Source organism: Anabas testudineus, chromosome 22 (assembly GCF_900324465.2).
Source record: "Anabas testudineus chromosome 22, fAnaTes1.2, whole genome shotgun sequence".
NCBI classification, from domain to species: domain Eukaryota; kingdom Metazoa; phylum Chordata; class Actinopteri; order Anabantiformes; family Anabantidae; genus Anabas; species Anabas testudineus.
Window position 1 is genome coordinate 5,141,210 of NC_046630.1, and position 20,121 is coordinate 5,161,330.

A 20,121-nucleotide genomic window follows, 5' to 3' on the forward strand; every position below is an offset into this window, starting at 1 on the left:
TACAACACGCCGCCCTAGCTTCAATCCCGGAAGAAAATTCAAAACAATTCATGAACACCCACATGGGACCATCATGGGCCGAGATTAGCCAAATGGTAGATTAATTTGATGCTTTCTAAATACAGCAGATAAGATAAAAACATGAGAGTTCTCCATCTACAAAATGAACACAATGTATTGCCCGTAACTGTCGTTTTAGCCGTAGAAATATTCAAACAAGTTGTTTTTAAACTAACGTAGTGCCCTTGAACGTGTCTCAGTTAATGCCACCATGGTGCCACTGACACACGAGTGACATTAACAGGAGTGCTGGCGTTTAAAGGTGAGTCTTTCAGTCATTTCACCAATTTACATATTTCTCTCTACATTATTAATACTACAAATGTATTTTCTGTTCGCATTTCCTTATATTTAGTTTAGTTTAACAGCTGTTGTCGAGATTTGAGGATCATTGGCTGCAGTACGGAGCTACATTTTTACCACTATCAGTTATTTATAACTGATATAGATAAAGTTACAGCTGCAGTGCCTTCAAGAGAAGCAAAAGTCATTTTAATACTTCTATATTATTCCTTTTTGTAGTTCTTATAAGATAATTTATTCTGTCCTGTGTTTTGAACTTTCATTCCTGGTAATAAGATGAGATAACACTTTATTGATCTCCTAGGGTGAAATTCAATCACAGATAATAGGAGGAAGAAGAATGAAAATAGTAAGGCTCTATACAAATACGGAGTAACCACAGATATATTAAAGTAAAGAGAGAGTTGACAATAACCTTACAGATTATTAATCTGTAAAATGTTTGCAATATCTGTACAATAACTTCCAGTAGTTTAGTTCAGTAATATAATGATATGCTGTCAAGTGGGAACAGGTGAATTATTAAGTCAGTGAAATAGGGAAATCCAAGCTCTGGGGGTCGTGGTAGAGTTGTGTGAAATGTAGAAATTGAGTGTTTTAATGTGTATCTTATTGTTTTAATGGCACACAGCTCTAGTTGTGCATGAAAGACCGCCTGAAGAGGTCTGTCTTGCATTTAGATCTAATCAGTGTGTGGATAAATGCGCTTCCCATTAACCACAGTCGATCATAGAGCAAATGAGATGGATTGTCAAGCATAGCACAGATTTTTTCCACCCGCCTCCTCTCTGACACAGCATCCACACTGTCAGGTTCTAGTCCGACTACATTTTTGACCTTCAGTCTGTTGGTCTTACGAGACTTGGTGCCACTTTCCTAGCACACAACTGCAAAGAACACAAAAAAGAGCTTGTTCAGTTTTTGTTAACAAAATTGAACAAATAGTTAGGGTTAGGGTTACCATACAAATACTTTTTCAATGCAACGCTGTGATTTCAGCTTGTTCATGGTAAGGATTTGTTATTTTTTGTTATATTTTGTTGTACAATGAAATCTTTGGCTTTTAATTTTGTTAAATTTGTAGATGTCATCTTGAACAGATACAATGGGGATTATTCATTATTTAGTATGTTTAATAAATGGCTAAATGAGAAAATAACCATCAGGGTAATCAAAAATGACATTATTTATGAGATGCAGCTGTGGCTTAAGGACATATTATGGCAAGTATGTAATTTTAGTAGGATTGCAACTAGTTGTTTTCATTTTTGAATAAGTCTTTGATTAATTTCTTGATTTTCTTCATTTTGTTTATAAAATGCCAGAAAACGCAGTAGTAAAACCTGCCAATCACTTTTCCAATCACATTTCCCAGAGCTCACATCTTTAAATTCTTTGTTTTGTTCAACTAACAACCCCAAACTCAAAAAAACTCTTTTGCAAGCATGTAAGACAAAGAACAACAGCAAATCCCTACACTTAGGAAGCTGAAACCAGCAAATATTTGGCATTTTTGCTTGAAAAGTGACAATAACTGGAGTAAATTGCCAGCTAGCTTTTTGCTGAGCAGCTAATTGAGTAATTAACTAACTGTTCCATCTAGAATTGCAACTGCCTGTCTGGATTTATAATTGGATTAACTGAAACATTTCAATATGCCAATGAAGCCAAATAAACTATAACTATATATTTTGAGGAAAAACAGATCAAAACCACTGTGGCTGGTAGTATGCATTGGAACCGTCTGTGACCTTCAAAAAGAGATTTGTTTCTGCCCTTTGTTATTTTTGGTGTAGTAAACACACAGTGGCTGCAGGTGGCAGACTAACGGGGCAAAAAACGCCTCAGCACAAGTAGGGGAAAGTTGACACAGAGGTTGTGTGACCTCGGTTTGTCCCATTTCACAGACTAGAGCTGGCCTCATGTGACGATGCTTTTGTGCTGCAAACAGTCCAGTTTAGTCCATTGCTGTAATGGGAATTAACAGAAACCCAGTTCAGGGCAATCCAGGTGTGTAGGTTTGTTTCTTCTCCAGTCAGTCAAACTGCAATGATTAGTGAATTATTTGATCTTATTTAACAAGATGTCTGATAATTAGTTTATTGTTTTAAAGAATCCTGCAAACAGAAATCACACAGTTCAACAATAAAAGCTCAAACATGAGTTTGGATTTTCTGTTGATGGATGAAACTAGGGGATTGAACTTGATTGCATCAATTTGTCATCTTAAAAAATAATAAACGGTTATTAGATTATAAGAATAATTAATGATTTATAACCATGAAACGGGGGATTTTTTTGCGATTGAAAAGGGTGGGAAACAAGCTGTAACTTTTAGTTAGTGCTTTCACACACACATATATATTTAATCTGTGTTTTATTTTCCTCAAGGCTGCTGGAATCTCCTGACTGATGGGTGTGGACAAAGATTTTTCCCATCTGTCTGATTGTGTGACTGCAGGAGAAACCAAGCTTCTCCACCTGCAGCCAGGAGACAGTCACAATGGACCCGTCCATTCAGAAGCACTTCACGGTTGTAGACTATGTCATATTTGCAGTGTTGCTCGCTGCCTCGATGGGCATCGGCCTCTACTATGCTCTCTCTGGTGGGCGTCAACGCACTACACAAGAGTTCTTGATGGCAGACAGGAGCATGCGCTGTCTTCCTGTTTCCCTGTCGCTCATCGCTTCATTCCAGTCCGCTGTGGCCATCATTGGGGTACCGGCAGAGATCTACACTCACGGTACTCAGTACTGGTTCATCGGCTGTGCCTACGTTCTGGGCCTCCTCATTCCAGCTCACGTTTTCATTCCGGTGTTGTACAGATTGCGGCTCTCTAGCGCCTACCAGGTACACTCAGACTGTTTTTGAGTTGCATTTGATTCACATCATGAACTTAATTATGCTGTTTATTCTTCCCAAGCTAAATTCTCATGTTGTTTTGTTAACAGTATCTTGAACTACGCTTCAGCAAAGCAGTGCGCATCTGTGGAACTTTGACCTTCATATTTCAGATGGTGGGCACAACACTACAGATAATAAAATAGGAATGCACCAATCCAACCCTTTCTGTACTTATAACAATTCCTGCACCTCAGCTTAGAGCATTAATGTAATGCCAGTACTTATTTTCTTAAATTTAAAACGTCTAAATGTTGGTTCATCCCTATTATAAAGCCTAAAAAATTAAAATAAATTCTTATAACATCTTTATATATGTACCTTTAATAAAGTCTATAGTCTCTGTTTTTTCTTGACTGCAGGTCATCTATATGGGAGTTTGTGTGTATACTCCGGCCTTTGCATTAAATGCAGGTATAAAACCTTGTATATTTTCATATATTGTATTATCTTGTAATTTGAGTATATGTGATTTAAATGTGTTACTGTTTTTTTCTCAGTCACTGGATTTGAATTATGGGGAGCAGTCCTGGCTACCGGTCTAGTGTGCACCGTATACACAACAATGGTGAGTTGATTCATTTTCAGCTTAACTTCACTGCTGGTTTAATATGATTCAGTCACTGCTTTTAATTTTTTGGGGTATTTTAACAGGACTCATGTAAAATATAGTGGCATTTTGCAACTCAGGTCTGATTTTATCTCAAAGAAAAAATAGCTCTTATGAATATGTTGAAGAATGGTTGGTATTTTAGAAAACGGATACTTCAGATACTAAAATACGATTGTTTATTGTGACAGGTCTTCCAGTTAAGAGTGTATTAGAACATGTCTAATTCATTCCCATATCTGTTTCTGACAGGGTGGTTTGAAGGCTGTGATCTGGACAGACGTCTTTCAGACAATTGTGATGTTTGCTGGGCAACTGGCTGTCATCGTGGTGGGAGTGCATCAGACCGGAGGAGTCTCTGAAGTTTGGAGGAAAGTCTGGGAGGGAAATCGCATCTCAGCTCTTGAGTGAGTCCAAAGATAGTTTCCAGGAGAAAGACCAGAATCCAACACATTGTGCCTGTCTTAGCTTGTCTTTGTATGAATCAGTTTTATTAAATTAATAATTGACTTTATTTTAAAATTTTATTTTCTGTAGATTGTAGTCCTGTAGGGTGTATGTGCAAAAAAACCTCCCTTTATTTCCGACTTCTACTTCTACTCCTTATGTTTAAGAGAAAAGCACTTACTAAAAATTTGCCTAAATTTACCTTCCGTCCTGAACATGTGCCTGATCTTTGTTTACACTTCAAGATAACAGCTGGCATATGATCCTCTTATCGAGTGCCTAGGGCAATCTTGTTTGCAAAGCATTTTCCTATTCACACATCAAGCTATATGGAGCCTCATTGTAATTCGTTCAGGGTTGTTTTTCTGGACACCTGATGAATGCAATGAAAGTTCAGTATTTACTCTTTCGTTTTCATTGCCATCACCTCCTGAGGAAAATATTTGGTACTTATGCTGGAATATATTCACCAGCTACACTGTAACTGTGTCTGTCCGCTGTGTTATTTTTTGCAGGTCGTGTATGTTTTATTTAACAGGTGTTGGAATAAAACAGCTGCCATTGATTTGCACAGTTAAAAGTCATAGTTAAAAGTCTGCTGGATGTGATTCTAATGAAATCTATCTATTGTATTAGTACAATCCACTTTTGTTTCTATGCACCAATAAGGAGACAAGATTACATCCAGTTGGACTAATAGTCTTTTCTGATGTGCTAAAGTATTAACTAGTGGATCTTGTATTCAGCCTAAATCCAGATCCCACCGAGAGGCACACCTTCTGGACTCTGGCTGTCGGTGGGGTCTTCCTCATGCTCTCTCTTTACGGAGTAAATCAGGCTCAGGTCCAACGATATCTCAGCGCACGCACAGAGAAAGAGGCTGTCAGGTAAACACACTGCATGCATTTAAAAAGGACAACACAACAAAATGTAAAGGAGGGACAAAAATTCTCTCAATCATTAAAAGTTACAACAGAAATTGGCTTGTGTGGGATGGTGCTGGTTATGAAAATATTTACGTTTTCCACAACTTGGAAATCAGAGATTGATATACAGTGATAACAATGGACATCATATTTATCTAATTATAATAATGTGTTTCAGATCTTTCCCATAGTCACTAAAAACAGCATATATCTGAATATACTCATGTTAATAAAGTTATAAAGTGGAATAAAAGGGAATAAAAAAAAAAAGAACGGAGAACTTAAAGACAACAAGGATCAACAAAAAATATAAAATAACTTACTGTTTGATAACAAAAAATACATAAATATTTGTTTAATTGTCAAGTAATATACTGTGCACCCAAGATGGACTGAATATGCCAGTGATTCTATGAAGTAGCTGGTGGAGGTCATAATTCCTACAAGGCACCAGGGGGCAGAAACATTCACACACTATCCAAAAAACTCATAATTTAGAATACTGGTACATGCTGCTAATATATTATGGCAAGAAAACGTATGTGAACCTTTTGGAATTTTGTAGTTTTCTGCATTAATTTGTCTTAAAATATGATCTGATCTTCATCTGAGTCAAGAGTATTAACAAATATGATGTGCCTAAAAAAATAAATAAAAGAAATTCAGATCTTTCATGTCTTTATTAAGAGCAACCATAAACACTTCATAGTGCCAAGACAAATGTGCTTATGTGAGCCATGCCTCACCAGTGCTTTCAGGGGATGTACGATCAAGAATTGTTGATTTACATAAAGCTGGAAAGAAATTCACCAGTATAGAGTTAAACAATCTACAAATGGAGACACTTTAGGTCTTTGTCTACGCTACCAAGAAGTGGACATTCAGTCAAAATGACCCCAAGAGCAAACAAACACTCATTAATGAGGTAAAGAAACAACCCCGAGTGACAGCCAGATTTGAAGGCATCATCAGGCTAACATCTGTGTTCATGAGTCTACAGTGTGTAAAGAATTAAACAAGCAGGGTGTCTATGGCAGGACACCACGAAGTAAGCAGCTGCTTACTAAAAAGAACATTGCTGCACAACTGAAGTTTGCCAAAGAGCACATTGACACTCCACAACAGTATTGACAAAATGTTTTGTGGTAAAGTCGTAAAGGATGGTGGAGGAAACATCACGATTGAGCCCGCTTTGCTGCATTAGGGCCTCGCCAGCTTGCAGTAATTGGTGGGGAAGATGAATTCCCAAGTGTATCAAAAGATTCTTCTGCATAATGTGAGAATGTCTGTACGTCATCTGGAACTCTGTAGAAGTTGGGTGCAGAACAGATTGGCTACAGAAAAACAAAGTCTGCCTTTTGGAGTGACCACGTCAGAGACCAGACCCTTAACAACATAGAGATGCTATGGAATGACTTGAAGAGAGCCACATATGAGACGTCCAAAGGATATGACAGAGCCAAAGCAGTTCGGGCTAAAATTCCTCCTGAACGATGTGCAGGTCTGATCCACAGCTACAGGAAGCGCCTGGTTGAGGTTTTTACTGCAAAATGACTTTGGAGATCAGATCACTTTTCATGACACATTAATGCAGAAAACCATGAAATTCACTAGCACCGTGAGGTTTTTATGATTGTTCTCAATAAAGACGTGAAGGATTCTTTTAGGCACATTATATGGGTTAATACTCTTGACATAGATGAAGCTCAGATCACACCGAAGGGTTCACATACTTTCTCGTGACACTCTATACACAAAATGGATGATAACAAAATCTAAATCAACAGTATAAACGTGAGTCAGAAAACGAGATAAATGTGGAAATATGTCTCGCACACTTAAAACTAAAGACATATATGTCCTAGTGACTTGATAGGTATATTGTCACAAACATGACCCCAGAAGCTACTACTTTTACCTACGTGTCTGTCTCTCTGCAGGTCTTGCTACATGGTGTTTCCCTCCCTGCAGCTGGCTCTGGCTCTAAGCTGTGTTATGGGGTTGGTCATGTTTGCACGTTACTGTGGAGAGGATCCTTCTGACAAGCTGGGCACCTCTTCAAGGGATGCAGTGAGTTTCAGTTTCTTTCCATTAATTAGCATTGTTATCTACTGAACCATCTACTTCATGTTTTCAGGAAACGATGGTATGTTTTTTCACTTTTCCAGCTTTTTCCTGCTTCCTTGATCTCAGGAGATTAGTATGAAGTGTGATAAGGTCAACTTTATGTAGTTATGTAAAGAACTGACCAAATAGATCTAACAATAAAACTTTAGTAGCACTTATTTGCATATTTTATAGTTATTCTCTATATTTAGGGGATTATGATCATTATGTATGAGTGATCGCTGTGCTGTCACCGTGACTTTACTATTGTAGATTTTTCTTTAGTTTGTGGTGACTAATAACATTATGCAAACTACGTCAATGGTTCCAGGAAGTATTTTTCTATATATTTATCCACAGATGGTGATATACTTTGTGATGGATATGCTCCAAGGTCTGCCTGGACTTCCTGGACTGTTTGTTGCTTGTTTATTCAGCGCAGCTCTCAGGTACAAGCCTTATTTTACAAGTACAAATGCAAACACACATGGGGATTTTTTAGCCAGTTTGCACACACAAATAATAATGAAATATTCAAAAAGGGCAATTACCATAAAATGTACTCATGTCTCAAAGGGAGGATGCATTACACAACTTGCAAATAGGCAGACTTGTGTAATGCAGTTGTGTTTAAATAATCTATTTATTCTCAGTAGAACTCTAAGTATTAGGCCCATAAGGGCACTAAGTGGAAAACAGAAGGGATATCTAGGTATTGAGATATCATGTATGAGCTTGTGCTGCGGCAGAGAGTAGCTGAGGATCAGACTGCAGACTTACTGTAGCAGGGTGGGGGTATTTCATCCCACCCTGAATGCCCTTAGTAAACAGTCTAATGGTTACTGGGGGAAAAAAGCTGTTAGTAAATCTAATCCTGTTAGTGCTGATGCTCTGTGGTCTGAGGCGTTTTAGGATGTAGCCTGAGTTTCTCCAACTTCAACAGAGTTATCAGTATGGTTCAGGTCTCTGAGGATGGTTTCAAACAGCTATGGGAAAAATCTTATATAGCTTCAATCACTTAACATTAACTCTTAAAGAAGGTAAATAATTATTTGTTATTCACTTGATAGTTTATGTATCTTGAAGATGGCATTAGTAGCATGTATTATTTTTGCTTTTCCTGTTTAGCACCATCTCCTCTGCTTTTAACTCTTTGGCCACTGTGACCATGGAGGACCTCATCAAACCACATTTTCCTGCTATGTCCGAGGCAAGAGCAACCCTGCTGTCCAAAGTCTTAGGTAAAACTGTGTGAAGCTTTAAATTCAGCAGCAAATGATGCACAAAATGACATTTGTTCTGAAATTTCAAATTGTGTCTCAACATGAAGCCATGTCCTACGGGCTGGTGTGCCTGGCCATGGCTTATCTCACGCACCTCATGGGTGATTCAGTTCTGCAGGTAAGCAGGTTATACGAACAAATCATAACCAACATTTCTAACTGAGGTTCCACTTACTGTTATTACTGTGTGTTTGAACTCCAGGTGGCTTTGAAAATCTTCGGGATGGTTGGTGGTCCTATTCTTGGTCTGTTTTGTCTCGGGATGTTTTTCCCCTGGGCCAACTCTGTTGTAAGTTGATCAACTACAATATATGAATCTCAATAAAGTGTTTCTTTGTTGTTGATTATTTGGGTCCAAATCACATTGATATAAATTATTAAATACAATCATAAAATCCCTAGTATGCTAATGTTGCTTTTGAAAGCAACTTGTTTGACATGTGACTGTTTAAAGAAGCTTCTGTATTTGTATGTAATGTAAGTAATTATATTATTAAATTATAAACAAATTATTGACTTAATGTGGAAATCAACTGTATGTTCAACTAACGTGTGACCTCAACTGTTTCATTTTATTTTATTTACATACTTGAGGATTTAAATGTATGTGAAAAATATAACAAAATGTACTTTTATCCCACTTTCACTCATAAAACTGTCACTTGTATATTTATCAATGTGTGCAGACGTTTCACACTCTGCTTGAGCACTTCTTTTCTGATGTTGCCACTGTCGTGATGAACACTGCTTGTTTTTAAATTGCATACTCACCAGCCCTTAGCTTTTCAATAAATTTACGTTGTGAAATTAGTCAGCAGGTTGGGTATCTGCACAGATTTTCTGACTTCCTGTTAAAATTAATTTGGATGTTGTTACCAGGGAGCAGTGACAGGTCTGGGGACGGGTCTGTCTGTGTCTTTCTGGATTGGCATCGGGAGCATCATTAGTCACAGCTCTGGCACGAAACCGCTGCCGCCCGACTGCAGCAGCAGCTTCCTGTCAGGCAACACGACAACTGTCACTCAGTTGTCTGCTCTCAGCAATGTAACTCTAAGGTATCAGGCACACACGCAACACAGTGTGTTTAGTTCTTACTGTTGTAAATTCACAAGTTAACCACCAGTCTTTGTTCTTTAGCCACTCCTCTGGACTGAAGAGTTTTTACTCATTGTCCTACATGTGGTACAGTGCATTTAACTGCTTCACAGTCATTGTGATAGGCCTGATCATCAGCTTTCTCACAGGTAGGTGACTTCCTACAGGTCTACATGCTATTTACAATAAATATTGTTTGATTGTGTTTTACAATACAATTTCTTTGCTATTAACTTTAAAACTGTTCAATTTATGCTTCCTATTTAGGCCCCATGAAGGAACAAGATGTGACACCAGGCACCATCTATCCTTTGTTAGGAACACTGTTTGGTTTTTTACCTGCACGCCTCAAAAAGAAGCTCTGCTGTGTGACTCCACTGGGACAAACGGTATTTGTAATCAGTGATAATTAATTTATTCTTTTGGGACAAAATCCACGAGATAGAAGAATTGCCCATTGTTGAAATAGCACAGTATATAGAAATGCATAACTCTGGTCTTTAACAGGCTGTGCGTTATTATTTCGTGATTATTAGTGTCTGATCTGCAGTGCTATGAACAGAAATATCACCACAGAAAGATTATATAAAACATGTTGGTTGGAAACGGGAAAAATATGAACATTGTCTAGTAGCAATCTGGTAATGACACTAGATTATAATTTAGTTTCATCAGTGGTTAAATATTCTTTACAGCGACTTCTGAAGGTTTTAGACCCCAGAAGTTTTCCACTTGGAACAACATTTGCATCAACCAGATAAAATATTCATTGCTCCCTTTACTATCTCTCACAAAATCATCACCTATGTCTGCAAAACTAATGACATTCTAATCACCCTCACTTGTACATTAGCATGCTGGTGAATGCTGATAGTTGATAAAATCAGTTGCTTAATCTGTCCTTTTATATTTATCTTTGTTTTTTATAGCCCTCATCACAACAAAGGCAGCCTCCACAACACAAAGAAATTAACGGACTGGACTTCCAACAAGAAGGTGCACCATCAGAGGAAGAAATAGAAACATTTCTTCGTGATGGTCACACACCATTTGTAGAGCACGAAACAACTGTGTGATACTCGTGTCTCATGTAAGACAGGACAGCATTCATGCAAAGCACCTGAACAAAACAGATAAACAACAAAACTGTTGTTTTATTTCTTATTTTCATGGCTTTTGATTAAGTATGTAAGTCAAATTTGCACTGTCAAATGCAGAAGCGAGGTCCAAGCTCAGCTAAACTAAGCTGTTTAATGAACACTTGAGTTTCACTGATGTCATATTTATGTATTTACAGTACTTCAGGATCAAGATCTGTGATTCACATTCAGTTCTCCTGCATGTGTACATGCATATTTACTGCACTATACAGCTGTATAAAAACTATCCCCTGAAATTTAGAACAACCAAAATATTTTATACTGGCTTTTACTACTGTGTATATAGTACTTAGCTGTTGTTTAGTGCTGCTGCTGTATAAAGAATCATGTCATATTCTTGTGAGATATCATGCAGCTAAACACAGAAATTCTTAAATAAATTAAAGATTTTGTAGATAACCCTTTTTCTTGTTTCGTTTTTATTATTTAAACTTTCTACAACTGCAAATGCAAAATATTTAATTCAAGAAATCTAAACTACAGAAATGTCCATCAATTTGGAAGAGGTTAATTTTTGTCTCATCTGTCCATAAAACCTTTTCTAGAGCTTTCTTGGTCCTGTATGTTTTTGCAAATTACAAAATTGGTATTTTGATTCTTACCGTGTGTGGAGGGTTTGCATTTTGTGATTTAGCTTCTATATGTTTCCCCTCATGAAATCTTCAAATGGTGGAGTGTTGTATCTTCAACCTTGCAATGTGGAGGTTGTTGGTGTTATCACTGTTGTTTTGGGGGTTTTTCTTCGCAGCTCTAATAATGCTTCTCTCATCTGCTGCTGTTGTTTGTCTTGGCCGACCTAGTCTGAGCACACCAGTGGTTTCTTTCTTTGTCAGTACATGTATTTGGGCTAAACATTTGATTGACTGATTAATTCCCCTCTTTACTCAGATTCAAAGTGTCTTTCTTTGCTCTCACAGAGACAGCTCTCTAGTTTTCATGTTTCACAGGTAAAACACCAGATTAAAACCAAGACTAGTCATTTGGAGCTGTTTACTGTTTGCAGTCGCACAGGCTGTACTTGGTTGACGAGGAACATCTGTCAGTCACATGTTGAAGTAGTTTTTCCTCACTTAAAGTTGAGTAATCTGATACAAAAGGGTCCATGCTCTCTGTTGTTTAATATATCTAGAGGTAAACACAATGAAAGTAAAAGTCAAAAACAAAAATCGAAACTTTTGTTTGATATTCTTCTTTTGATTGTGGCTGAAGGATATTAAGTAAAAGCAGAAATTTACTTTCTGTCAAAATGTCATACAAAGAGGACCGGCACACTCACTCATAAGAAAGAAAGAAAGAAATATAAATTTACCAACCAGTAACATGAAAATCTTTCCTATGCACAGATGCAGCCTTGACGGGCCCCATTCATCTTTCAATACATGTATCATTACAAATGGATTATTGTATTTAAGTTTTAAACAGATAAACACGTCTGTGGCCATTACAGCAATTAGAAATGAACACATTTGAATCTCTTTTCTTGTCATAACGTGATAGAAACTATGTGAGCCATTCTTTGAGGGCAGAGGTTTTAACTTTGTCTCAGATCAAAAAATTATTCAGACGACATAATGTAAGTGTCCAAAATAATATTTCCAAATAATACCAGGACCCATCCAATACAGTTCCCCCAAACCTTCCCTATGTACAAAATGGACACAGGTCGGTTACACACTTTATAGCCTGACAACCTACAGCTATATACAGTAGTGTTGCAGTTAACATAATGCACTGTAGTCTCTATTTTTGAAAGTCAAATTAGGCCCATATAACAGCCTTTTTGACTTTGCATGTTTACTTGCAGTAAGCTACCAGTTACTGTAGTGTACTCGAAACTGACTTTTTGTCTCGTGTTTTTTATTTCCTTGTCAGCTGCAGCAGCAACAACTCCCTCAGTGTGCTGCTATCATTTGTAGACAGGGGCAGATATTTCTGACATCGTGAGACACGACGGGGATGATTCACTAATACAAATCATGGAAAACAGGTGAGGGGGTCTTCTTTACTCATGCTTATTTTCATTAATTATTAATTTTACTGCTGCAGAGACTGCAATGGTAATATATATGGAGGAAAATGAACAGTTTCCATATGTTTTAATTCTGCACCTATCATAACTACTGTAAATGTACTGTATTTATAGAGAAAATGTGTAAGACAACAGTTACTATGTCTAGGTTGCACAATCTGTACACAGGTTTGTGTTGCATTCAATGGGAACTTTATTAGATACATCTGTACAATCTGTTGCAAATGAAAAACTATTCTGCCTTTTACAGGCTTTTAAGGATATCTACTTTTACAGTATGATATCTCTTCAGTTTTAATTAAAGTATTTTAACTTTGAGTTCATACAGTGTTTCTGTGGACCCTCATGTGTGTACCACATAATGTAACCTAACGCCATTATTCTTACCATTGTAAAGGTAGAATTGAGGAAAGGACTTTCATGACTTGCAGTAGATTTTACAGCTGGGCCTAATGAAGTGTGGAGTGTAGTAAACTGAATCATACTTTCAGTCAATGACCAGACTTTCGAAATTATGTTATTTATTGATTTCAGGATCAGGATGCAGATCTTTATATTCTTTTATATCTTGGGTCTAAACATCTTTCAGGTTTGTCTTTAATAAAGGGGTTACACATTCATTCTTAAAATTCAAAATTGTTCAAAACACTCAATTGCAAAAAATTAATCCAATGGTCTTCTTTTTGCTTTTACAGGCTTCTGGAGCTGGTAAAATCATTTGTATAATTTTAAAAATGAGCTACTGTTTTTGCTCTAACGTTTTCCTAAACTCTATGCTTTGATGTCTGTTTTGATTTTTCAGACAATTCAACACAAATGCAATATTTCACGGTGACAATAGAAAAAAATGCTTTCAATAACATAACGGCGATACTGACACGTTTTGACATGGATGACTTGGTTGTTGACAGAATTAACATGACAACAAGTGAAGTATTTTCTAAGCAAACAATTCAAATAGTGCATATTAGGATCCAACCTCCCCCCCAGAGTAAAGCTAACATTAATTTTTCCTTTTTTAAAATAGACTGTACGCAAGTTGGTATTACCACAATGTGTACCTGCCTGCCAGGCTACAAATGGAGTGACAAAGTTTGTCAGTCTTCCCATAGCTGTTGTGACAACAGCTGTAACTTCACCAACAAAGCTCCCATGTGTATTGCAAACTCCACAGGTAATTTGTGATTTTTAATTTGTGTGCAGTGTTTGTGTATCCATCGTACAAGTATCTCAAAAAACTTTTTCTTCTTCACAGTTAACATCAAAGGATCCATTAGTTTGTCCTCACTGGACTATCAAAACTGTCTGGCAGACACATCCACTCCGCAATATAAGTCATGTAATGAGGCTTTGAAATTAAAGGTAGGTACAAATGTTTAAATAAACTGCTTTAATAATTATCTTTATAGATCAGAAATGATGTAATTTCTCAAATTATAGATATGTGTTACAAAAAGTGAATGAGTTCTCTTTCAGTTGCAACGAGTATACAGCACTTTGAGGGGATTTGACGCCTTACATATTACAAAATACAGGTATCTGTGTAACTTATAAATAAAATATTTTCTGTTATAGTATTTTTACAGGATCTGTTTTCAATATGTGACTAAAATGTTGTTGCTCTTTTACTGAAGTGTTGGAAGCGTCATCGCAGCTTTTGATATCATCATTTCTGCCATCAGTACACAAGATCTGTTTAACAAATCACAAGCCTTGACCAAAGATCTGAACGCTACGCTGAATATGCAGACTACAGGTGATTGTATTTAATGGAGGGCGGGATGCATATCTTAGTTTGCTTATTTGAGTTTGCTGCTATTGTGTCACAGCTAGAGAAATCAGTTTTATAAAGCTGTGTGCAGAGACAATAAATAAACATACATAAATCATAAATCCATAATCATATTAGACTTTTTCTTCTGTCCAATAGTTACCTCTGTTTTAAATGTTATATTTTAATTATATGGTAGATATGAAAAAAGGTTATTTTATTTTAGGTATTTATTCTTATGTTATAGACTATAAACCCCAAACAGTACACTGACTCACACAGCCTGCTTAACTGTCTTTTTTTAGGTGTTGTTCAAATGAGCATTCCTTCTTACTCTGTGTGTTATACGAGCCAACATACAGTCACCTGTACATCAGAGGATGACCTGGGAGTCAATCCAATATGGAAGCTGAAAAGGCAGAATGTGGAATATGACATAACTAATGGCACAGAGGCTCAGGTGACATCACAACCTAGGATAACAAAGGTCGATCTCAAAAGGATTACAGAACTCTGGGAAGGTATGTTTATTTACAATAGATGCTGGTGAGCTACCGCTGGTTGAAAGTAATGGTATACTTTTACTCAAGTACTTTGTATAAACACTGTGGTTTAGGATGCTTTACTTCAGTTTGTCTTTTCATTTTATGGAACTTTATATTGAAGTACACTACATTTTGGAGGATATGTTTTTACTCCGATACATTCATCTTACAGATTTATTTGCTAGTTGTTTGTGTACTTTGTAAGTTCAAGGGAAAGCTGCAGTACCAAAGTATAACACCTGCTCTATCTGCGCATGACATGGCCTGACTGAGTGGATACGTATGTGTGGGTGTGATTGGCAGGTAATTAGAGCAGGGGTGTGGCCAGGTGGGTCTGTGTGCCTGAGTACAAAAAGCAGAGAATAGAACAGATGAAGAAAAATAGGACAAAAACCAAAACAAAATATGTGTGTGTGAAAATGGCAGATGTTGAATGGTTGGTGCAAAAACAAATCTCAAACAAACAAACCCTTAATTATTTTTTTCTCGCAAATATAATATTCATATATGTATATTTTACATTTAGTGACTTTCACTTTCATCCCTACTATGTTTTTTTTTCCTTAGGAGAGTACACGTGTTCCTACAAAATCCAGTCAGACTCTTTAACCATAACTCATAAAGCCAGCGCTGTACTGGATGTAGCCCTGCTGCCAAAAACGGACATCTCTACGAGTCCACAGTTTCCATATTGCACAAAAAACAGTGATTTACTGACTGTGAAACTTAGTTGTAAGATAGCACCAAATAATGATAGTTACAATGTGACATGGGACAAAAAAGATATCATAGCTGCAATAATTCCAGAAACATACAGTAAGTATAGGATTATTTTCACTCAGTATTAAAAACAAAATCCTTGTGCAAACATATTTTGAAAATAAATTGTGTGCATATTGAATCCTTGCAGGTACTGGACAAACTGATTTTTCAGCTACAACAGTAGTGAGCTGCAACTCAAAAGATACAGCAGAAGTAACGTGCATTTTTAAGAACACATGCAACAACGACTTAACGTCAACACAGGAACAACAACAAAACACTTCAACCACTATCAATATAATACCAGGTATGTTTTAATATCAGTTAAAATATTGTCAGAAAAGAATGGCTTTTACATACCCACATTCTCAGGACTAATTTCAGGTCCATTAACTACCCTTAAGTGCTACTGTGATCGAATGACTAGTCCAGGACCTGCAATAAAATGCAATAAACCATTAACATCTTTGGGATTTTCCCATGTACCTAATATTGATTGAGTGAAGGCGGCAGTGGTTTCAGATAAAGCATATGCTTATATGATGTATTGACATATTAAATAAAGTATTATTATGTTCACGTGCTCCATCAGAATTTCACATTAACTTTATTTTATCATAAAGTTAAACTTTTCACAAATTACTTTAGTTACTTTGTGTAATACTTTTTTTTCTTCAAAACAGTTGGTGGTACACACTGTAACTCTGACGGTGTATGGAAAGAGACCAAAGCTGGATACACAGCTGTGATACAATGCTCAGGCGCAGCTGGTCAAATACTAAGGCCATGCTCAATGTAGGGCTGCAACTAAACCATTGAAGTTTGAGAAATGAATCAACTTTTTTTGATGACTGTTAATGTAATGACTGTCTATTCAATTAAAAATTCTAATTTGTTTCAGTCTTGGAGTATGGGAACAGGAGGATTCCCAGTGTGTGAACCAAAATTTGTACAATGTGCTTCAAAAGGCAATTGTAAGTCTAATTTTCTGAAGTCTGAAAACAAGATATCTATTATTTCATAGAAAAATGATTCACCTTCATTCATTAACTAATTAAAAATCAACTCATACTTTCAAATTCTAAAGCTACAAATTAAAGTGCAAGTATTGAAAAGCTAAATCACGTAGGCCAAAAGAAAAACTACAAAATATGTTTATAGAGGCTGTGACCTAGTTTATATTCATTTGTTAGTTTCAGCTTGATTTGCGATTTTGACATGATTATTCATCACCAAGAAACCATCTCTGTTTTACAGATTGTTGACATTGGACTTGGCTCACTAGATGGAAATGCTGCAACAGTGTTTTCCCAACTTCAAGGTGCCACTAATAACTCAAGGACTATCAACTCTTTTGCCAATATAAATACATCAGTTCAAGTACTCGTCAGTTTAAGTGGAAAGCTACAGGAGATAAGTAATACATCAACAGTGAATGTAAGTATTTCTACTGAATATTGTTGTTGGGTTATAACTGATTTGTTTGGTACTTGAAAACGTTTAAAGTTATAATCATTATTTAATGAATAGAGACTAATAATGGACAGTATTAAATTTACATTAAGTAATGTCTTAAGACTGAATGTTATATACTATCACATCAGTAACCACAGTAATTAATCAAATAATAACTTTAAACTTTTGATAATAATTACTTTCCATGTCCGAACACAAAGAACGAAATCCTTGTTAGTCAGGAGCAAGCAGTGTTGTCCCTACCTTTTGTAATTTCTCAAATTGTGTTTCCTGAAATCTTAATGTGTTTTGTCTTTTGTACCTCGAATCACTATACTTTTTACTATTTTTCACAATGAATATAAACATGATAAAGGCTTTTTAATAACTGTAAGAAGACATGTTGTATTTAAGTTAGCTAAAACAAGCTTCTTTCTTTTCAGGATTTTCTGACATCATCTAGCAATTTACTGGACCGGTCTCTCAATAATTCTTGGACAAATTACAAAAACAACAATCAAACACTGGCTGAGACATATCTTGATTCTGTTGAGAGATTAATTTACATGTCAAACTTAACAAGTGAGAGTAAAAAAACAAATATAGCAGTGGGCACATGCAATGAAAAGGGGTGTAATAACACTGTGTTTAATGTTAATGTCACTCTCGAAGGTTCAAACACTGGCATTGTAAAAACCACTGGATTTCAACAACTGCAGGACTATTTGCCGCATAGTGATAACAATTCACAGCCAAACAGTATAGTTGTGTCAATAACCACTGAAAACAAACAGAATTCAGTCATGATTACGATTGACTTCCCATTGCTCAGTCCGAGGCCTCGCAATGTTCAAATGCAATGTGTCGCATGGGACAACAACACCCATAGTTGGTCACAAAATGGTTGTGAATGGCAAGGTGCTAACAATCTGGGGCGCTGCATTTGCAATCATTTGTCCTCATTTGCCATTTTAATGTCCAGGTATCCATTGCAAATCGATGGTGAGACAGAGATCACCTACACTGGACTTTGTGTATCAATCATATCACTCCTTATTAGTCTTGTAATAGAAATGACCGTCTGGAGTGCTGTAGTTAAAACAAATACTTTATATTTACGCCATACTGCCCACATTAACATTTCCCTATGCTTGATAATTGCAGATTGTTGCTTTTTAGCATCTTCCATAGATAAAATTCCAGAAATCTGGTGTCAGACCTTTGTGGTGTTGAAGCATTTCTGTTACCTGGCCATGTTCTTTTGGATGTTGTGTCTAAGCAGCACTCTTCTTCACCAAGCAGTTTTCTTGTTCCATAATGTGAGCAAGAAAAACTATCTGAGGTTCTCGTTAGTCCTGGGTTACGTGTGCCCTTTCCTTATTGTTTTTATCACATTTCTCACCAACAACAGTGGTGCTGAAGGCTCATACTACAACAGGGATGGCTGTTGGCTGGTTTATAATGGACTTTTACAAGGGTCCATCTTTACATTTATTTTACCGATTGGCATAATCATTTTCATCAACGTCTTTTCCATGCTGGTGGTCATCATGAAGCTTTTGGATCACCCTAAGAGTACAGACAAATCACTGGAAAAAGAAAAAGGCGCTGCCAAAACAGTTCTGAGGACAGTCATTCTTCTGACTCCAATCTTTGGCATCACTTGGAGCTTGGGATTTGCTGTAATGATTCTTGACCTCACATCTGGAAACATAGTCTTCATAGTCAATTATGCCTTTATCCTGCTAAATGCATTCCAGGTATGGTCAGTATAATCTTTAGCTAGACATCTTAACTAGTGTCAGAATTTCTTGGTCAGTAACCTCTGTAATTTTGTTTGCAGGGACTTTTCATTTTGTTAACCACATGCCTTGGGGATAAAATGGTAAGATAATTTTAAAATGTCAAACCAAAAAACAAATCTGCCTTCACGGAAGCAAACAATTTACACTTTGCTTTTACTTTGCACATTAGTGTTACTGAATATGAAGCAACCAACAACAGTCTAAAAAAATGCATTAAGACAATAACTTGTGGGTTTAGACCATGAGGCTGCCAGACAACAAGATAATAGTGTAACTCTCAGAAAAAAGCTTTTTAAGTCAGCCCTTTTAGAGAACTTTAGTGTGTAATAAGAATATGTTATCAGGTCAGCATCATTAAAAATGTTAAAATCCAATTTTGACAGGTTCGTGAAGCAGTTCTGAATCGTCTCAGGAAAAAAGTAAGTCCACTATGGCTGGGATTACTCATATGTAAACCACCACTGTGGCAAATGATTATATTTATGCATCCTTCTCTTCTGCTCTCCAGACTTCAGCATCCATGAGTGAAAGCTCCTCAAAGTTAGATTCATCTTGGAAGAAGTGAAAAACGCCTCAAATATGTCCCATCAGACATTTTACACATCCACAGATTAATGACATCATGATAGACATACATCATGCATAAATACATACTGCACATGATGAAGATGAAGATATATTTACTCTCCGTTTTGCTTGGTTTGTTTTTGTTTTTTTTAATCACCAATGATTCAAGTTGTACAATGCTGTAATATTTAATACTGGTGTTTTTTAACAGGAAAAACTTTTGTTTGCTGTGTTTTTGTTTGTTGCATCATATTACATTATATCAACACTGTACAGTATATCACATTTTTCATAG

General features: G+C 36.5%; 2 protein-coding genes across 4 annotated transcripts; both read left to right on the forward strand.

Moving 5' to 3' along the window:
- Window positions 1-38: 38 nt before the first annotated feature.
- slc5a6b (solute carrier family 5 member 6) lies at window positions 39-11,296 on the forward strand. 2 transcript variants are annotated; one of them, XM_026339419.1, is made up of 16 exons: window positions 39-322; window positions 2,755-3,214; window positions 3,316-3,381; window positions 3,628-3,679; window positions 3,766-3,833; window positions 4,128-4,282; window positions 5,069-5,209; window positions 7,189-7,318; window positions 7,715-7,803; window positions 8,483-8,595; window positions 8,685-8,755; window positions 8,840-8,926; window positions 9,517-9,692; window positions 9,775-9,881; window positions 10,000-10,121; window positions 10,662-11,296. In XM_026339419.1, the coding sequence occupies exons 2-16, from the start codon at window positions 2,867-2,869 to the stop codon at window positions 10,806-10,808; spliced, it is 1,872 nt and encodes a 623-aa protein (XP_026195204.1). In that variant the 5' UTR covers window positions 39-322; window positions 2,755-2,866; the 3' UTR covers window positions 10,809-11,296. The 2 variants fall into 2 exon arrangements, with proteins under 2 accessions (XP_026195204.1, XP_026195205.1); XM_026339420.1 differs by lacking the exon at window positions 39-322 and adding an exon at window positions 1,265-1,372.
- Window positions 11,297-12,697: 1,401 nt separating this feature from the next.
- On the forward strand, window positions 12,698-20,044 carry adgrf3a (adhesion G protein-coupled receptor F3a). Of its 2 annotated transcripts, none has more exons than XM_026339374.1 (18): window positions 12,698-12,879; window positions 13,456-13,510; window positions 13,617-13,629; window positions 13,724-13,849; window positions 13,949-14,095; window positions 14,177-14,283; window positions 14,398-14,456; window positions 14,556-14,677; window positions 14,998-15,213; window positions 15,805-16,053; window positions 16,148-16,306; window positions 16,683-16,794; window positions 16,901-16,973; window positions 17,257-17,436; window positions 17,898-19,214; window positions 19,298-19,339; window positions 19,643-19,678; window positions 19,768-20,044. In XM_026339374.1, exons 1-18 carry the CDS (start codon window positions 12,869-12,871, stop codon window positions 19,822-19,824), a joined length of 3,081 nt encoding a protein of 1,026 aa, XP_026195159.1. In that variant the 5' UTR covers window positions 12,698-12,868; the 3' UTR covers window positions 19,825-20,044. The 2 variants fall into 2 exon arrangements, with proteins under 2 accessions (XP_026195159.1, XP_026195160.1); XM_026339375.1 differs by having other exon boundaries at window positions 13,617-13,624; window positions 13,722-13,849.
- The last annotated feature ends 77 nt before the right edge of the window (window positions 20,045-20,121 follow it).

What these genes read in the sequence shown, in the direction of transcription:
- slc5a6b (XM_026339419.1), top strand. Translation starts at nt 2,867, where the DNA reads ATGGACCCGTCCATTCAGAAGCACTTCACGGTTGTAGACTATGTCATA. An exon ending in GCACCGTATACACAACAATG is followed by an intron (nt 3,834 to 4,127) that starts GTGAGTTGATTC and finishes TGTTTCTGACAG; the next exon opens with GGTGGTTTGAAGGCTGTGAT. An exon ending in ACAGAGAAAGAGGCTGTCAG is followed by an intron (nt 5,210 to 7,188) that starts GTAAACACACTG and finishes GTCTCTCTGCAG; the next exon opens with GTCTTGCTACATGGTGTTTC.
- adgrf3a (XM_026339374.1), top strand. An exon ending in GCTGAATATGCAGACTACAG is followed by an intron (nt 14,678 to 14,997) that starts GTGATTGTATTT and finishes GTCTTTTTTTAG; the next exon opens with GTGTTGTTCAAATGAGCATT. An exon ending in CATGCCTTGGGGATAAAATG is followed by an intron (nt 19,340 to 19,642) that starts GTAAGATAATTT and finishes CAATTTTGACAG; the next exon opens with GTTCGTGAAGCAGTTCTGAA.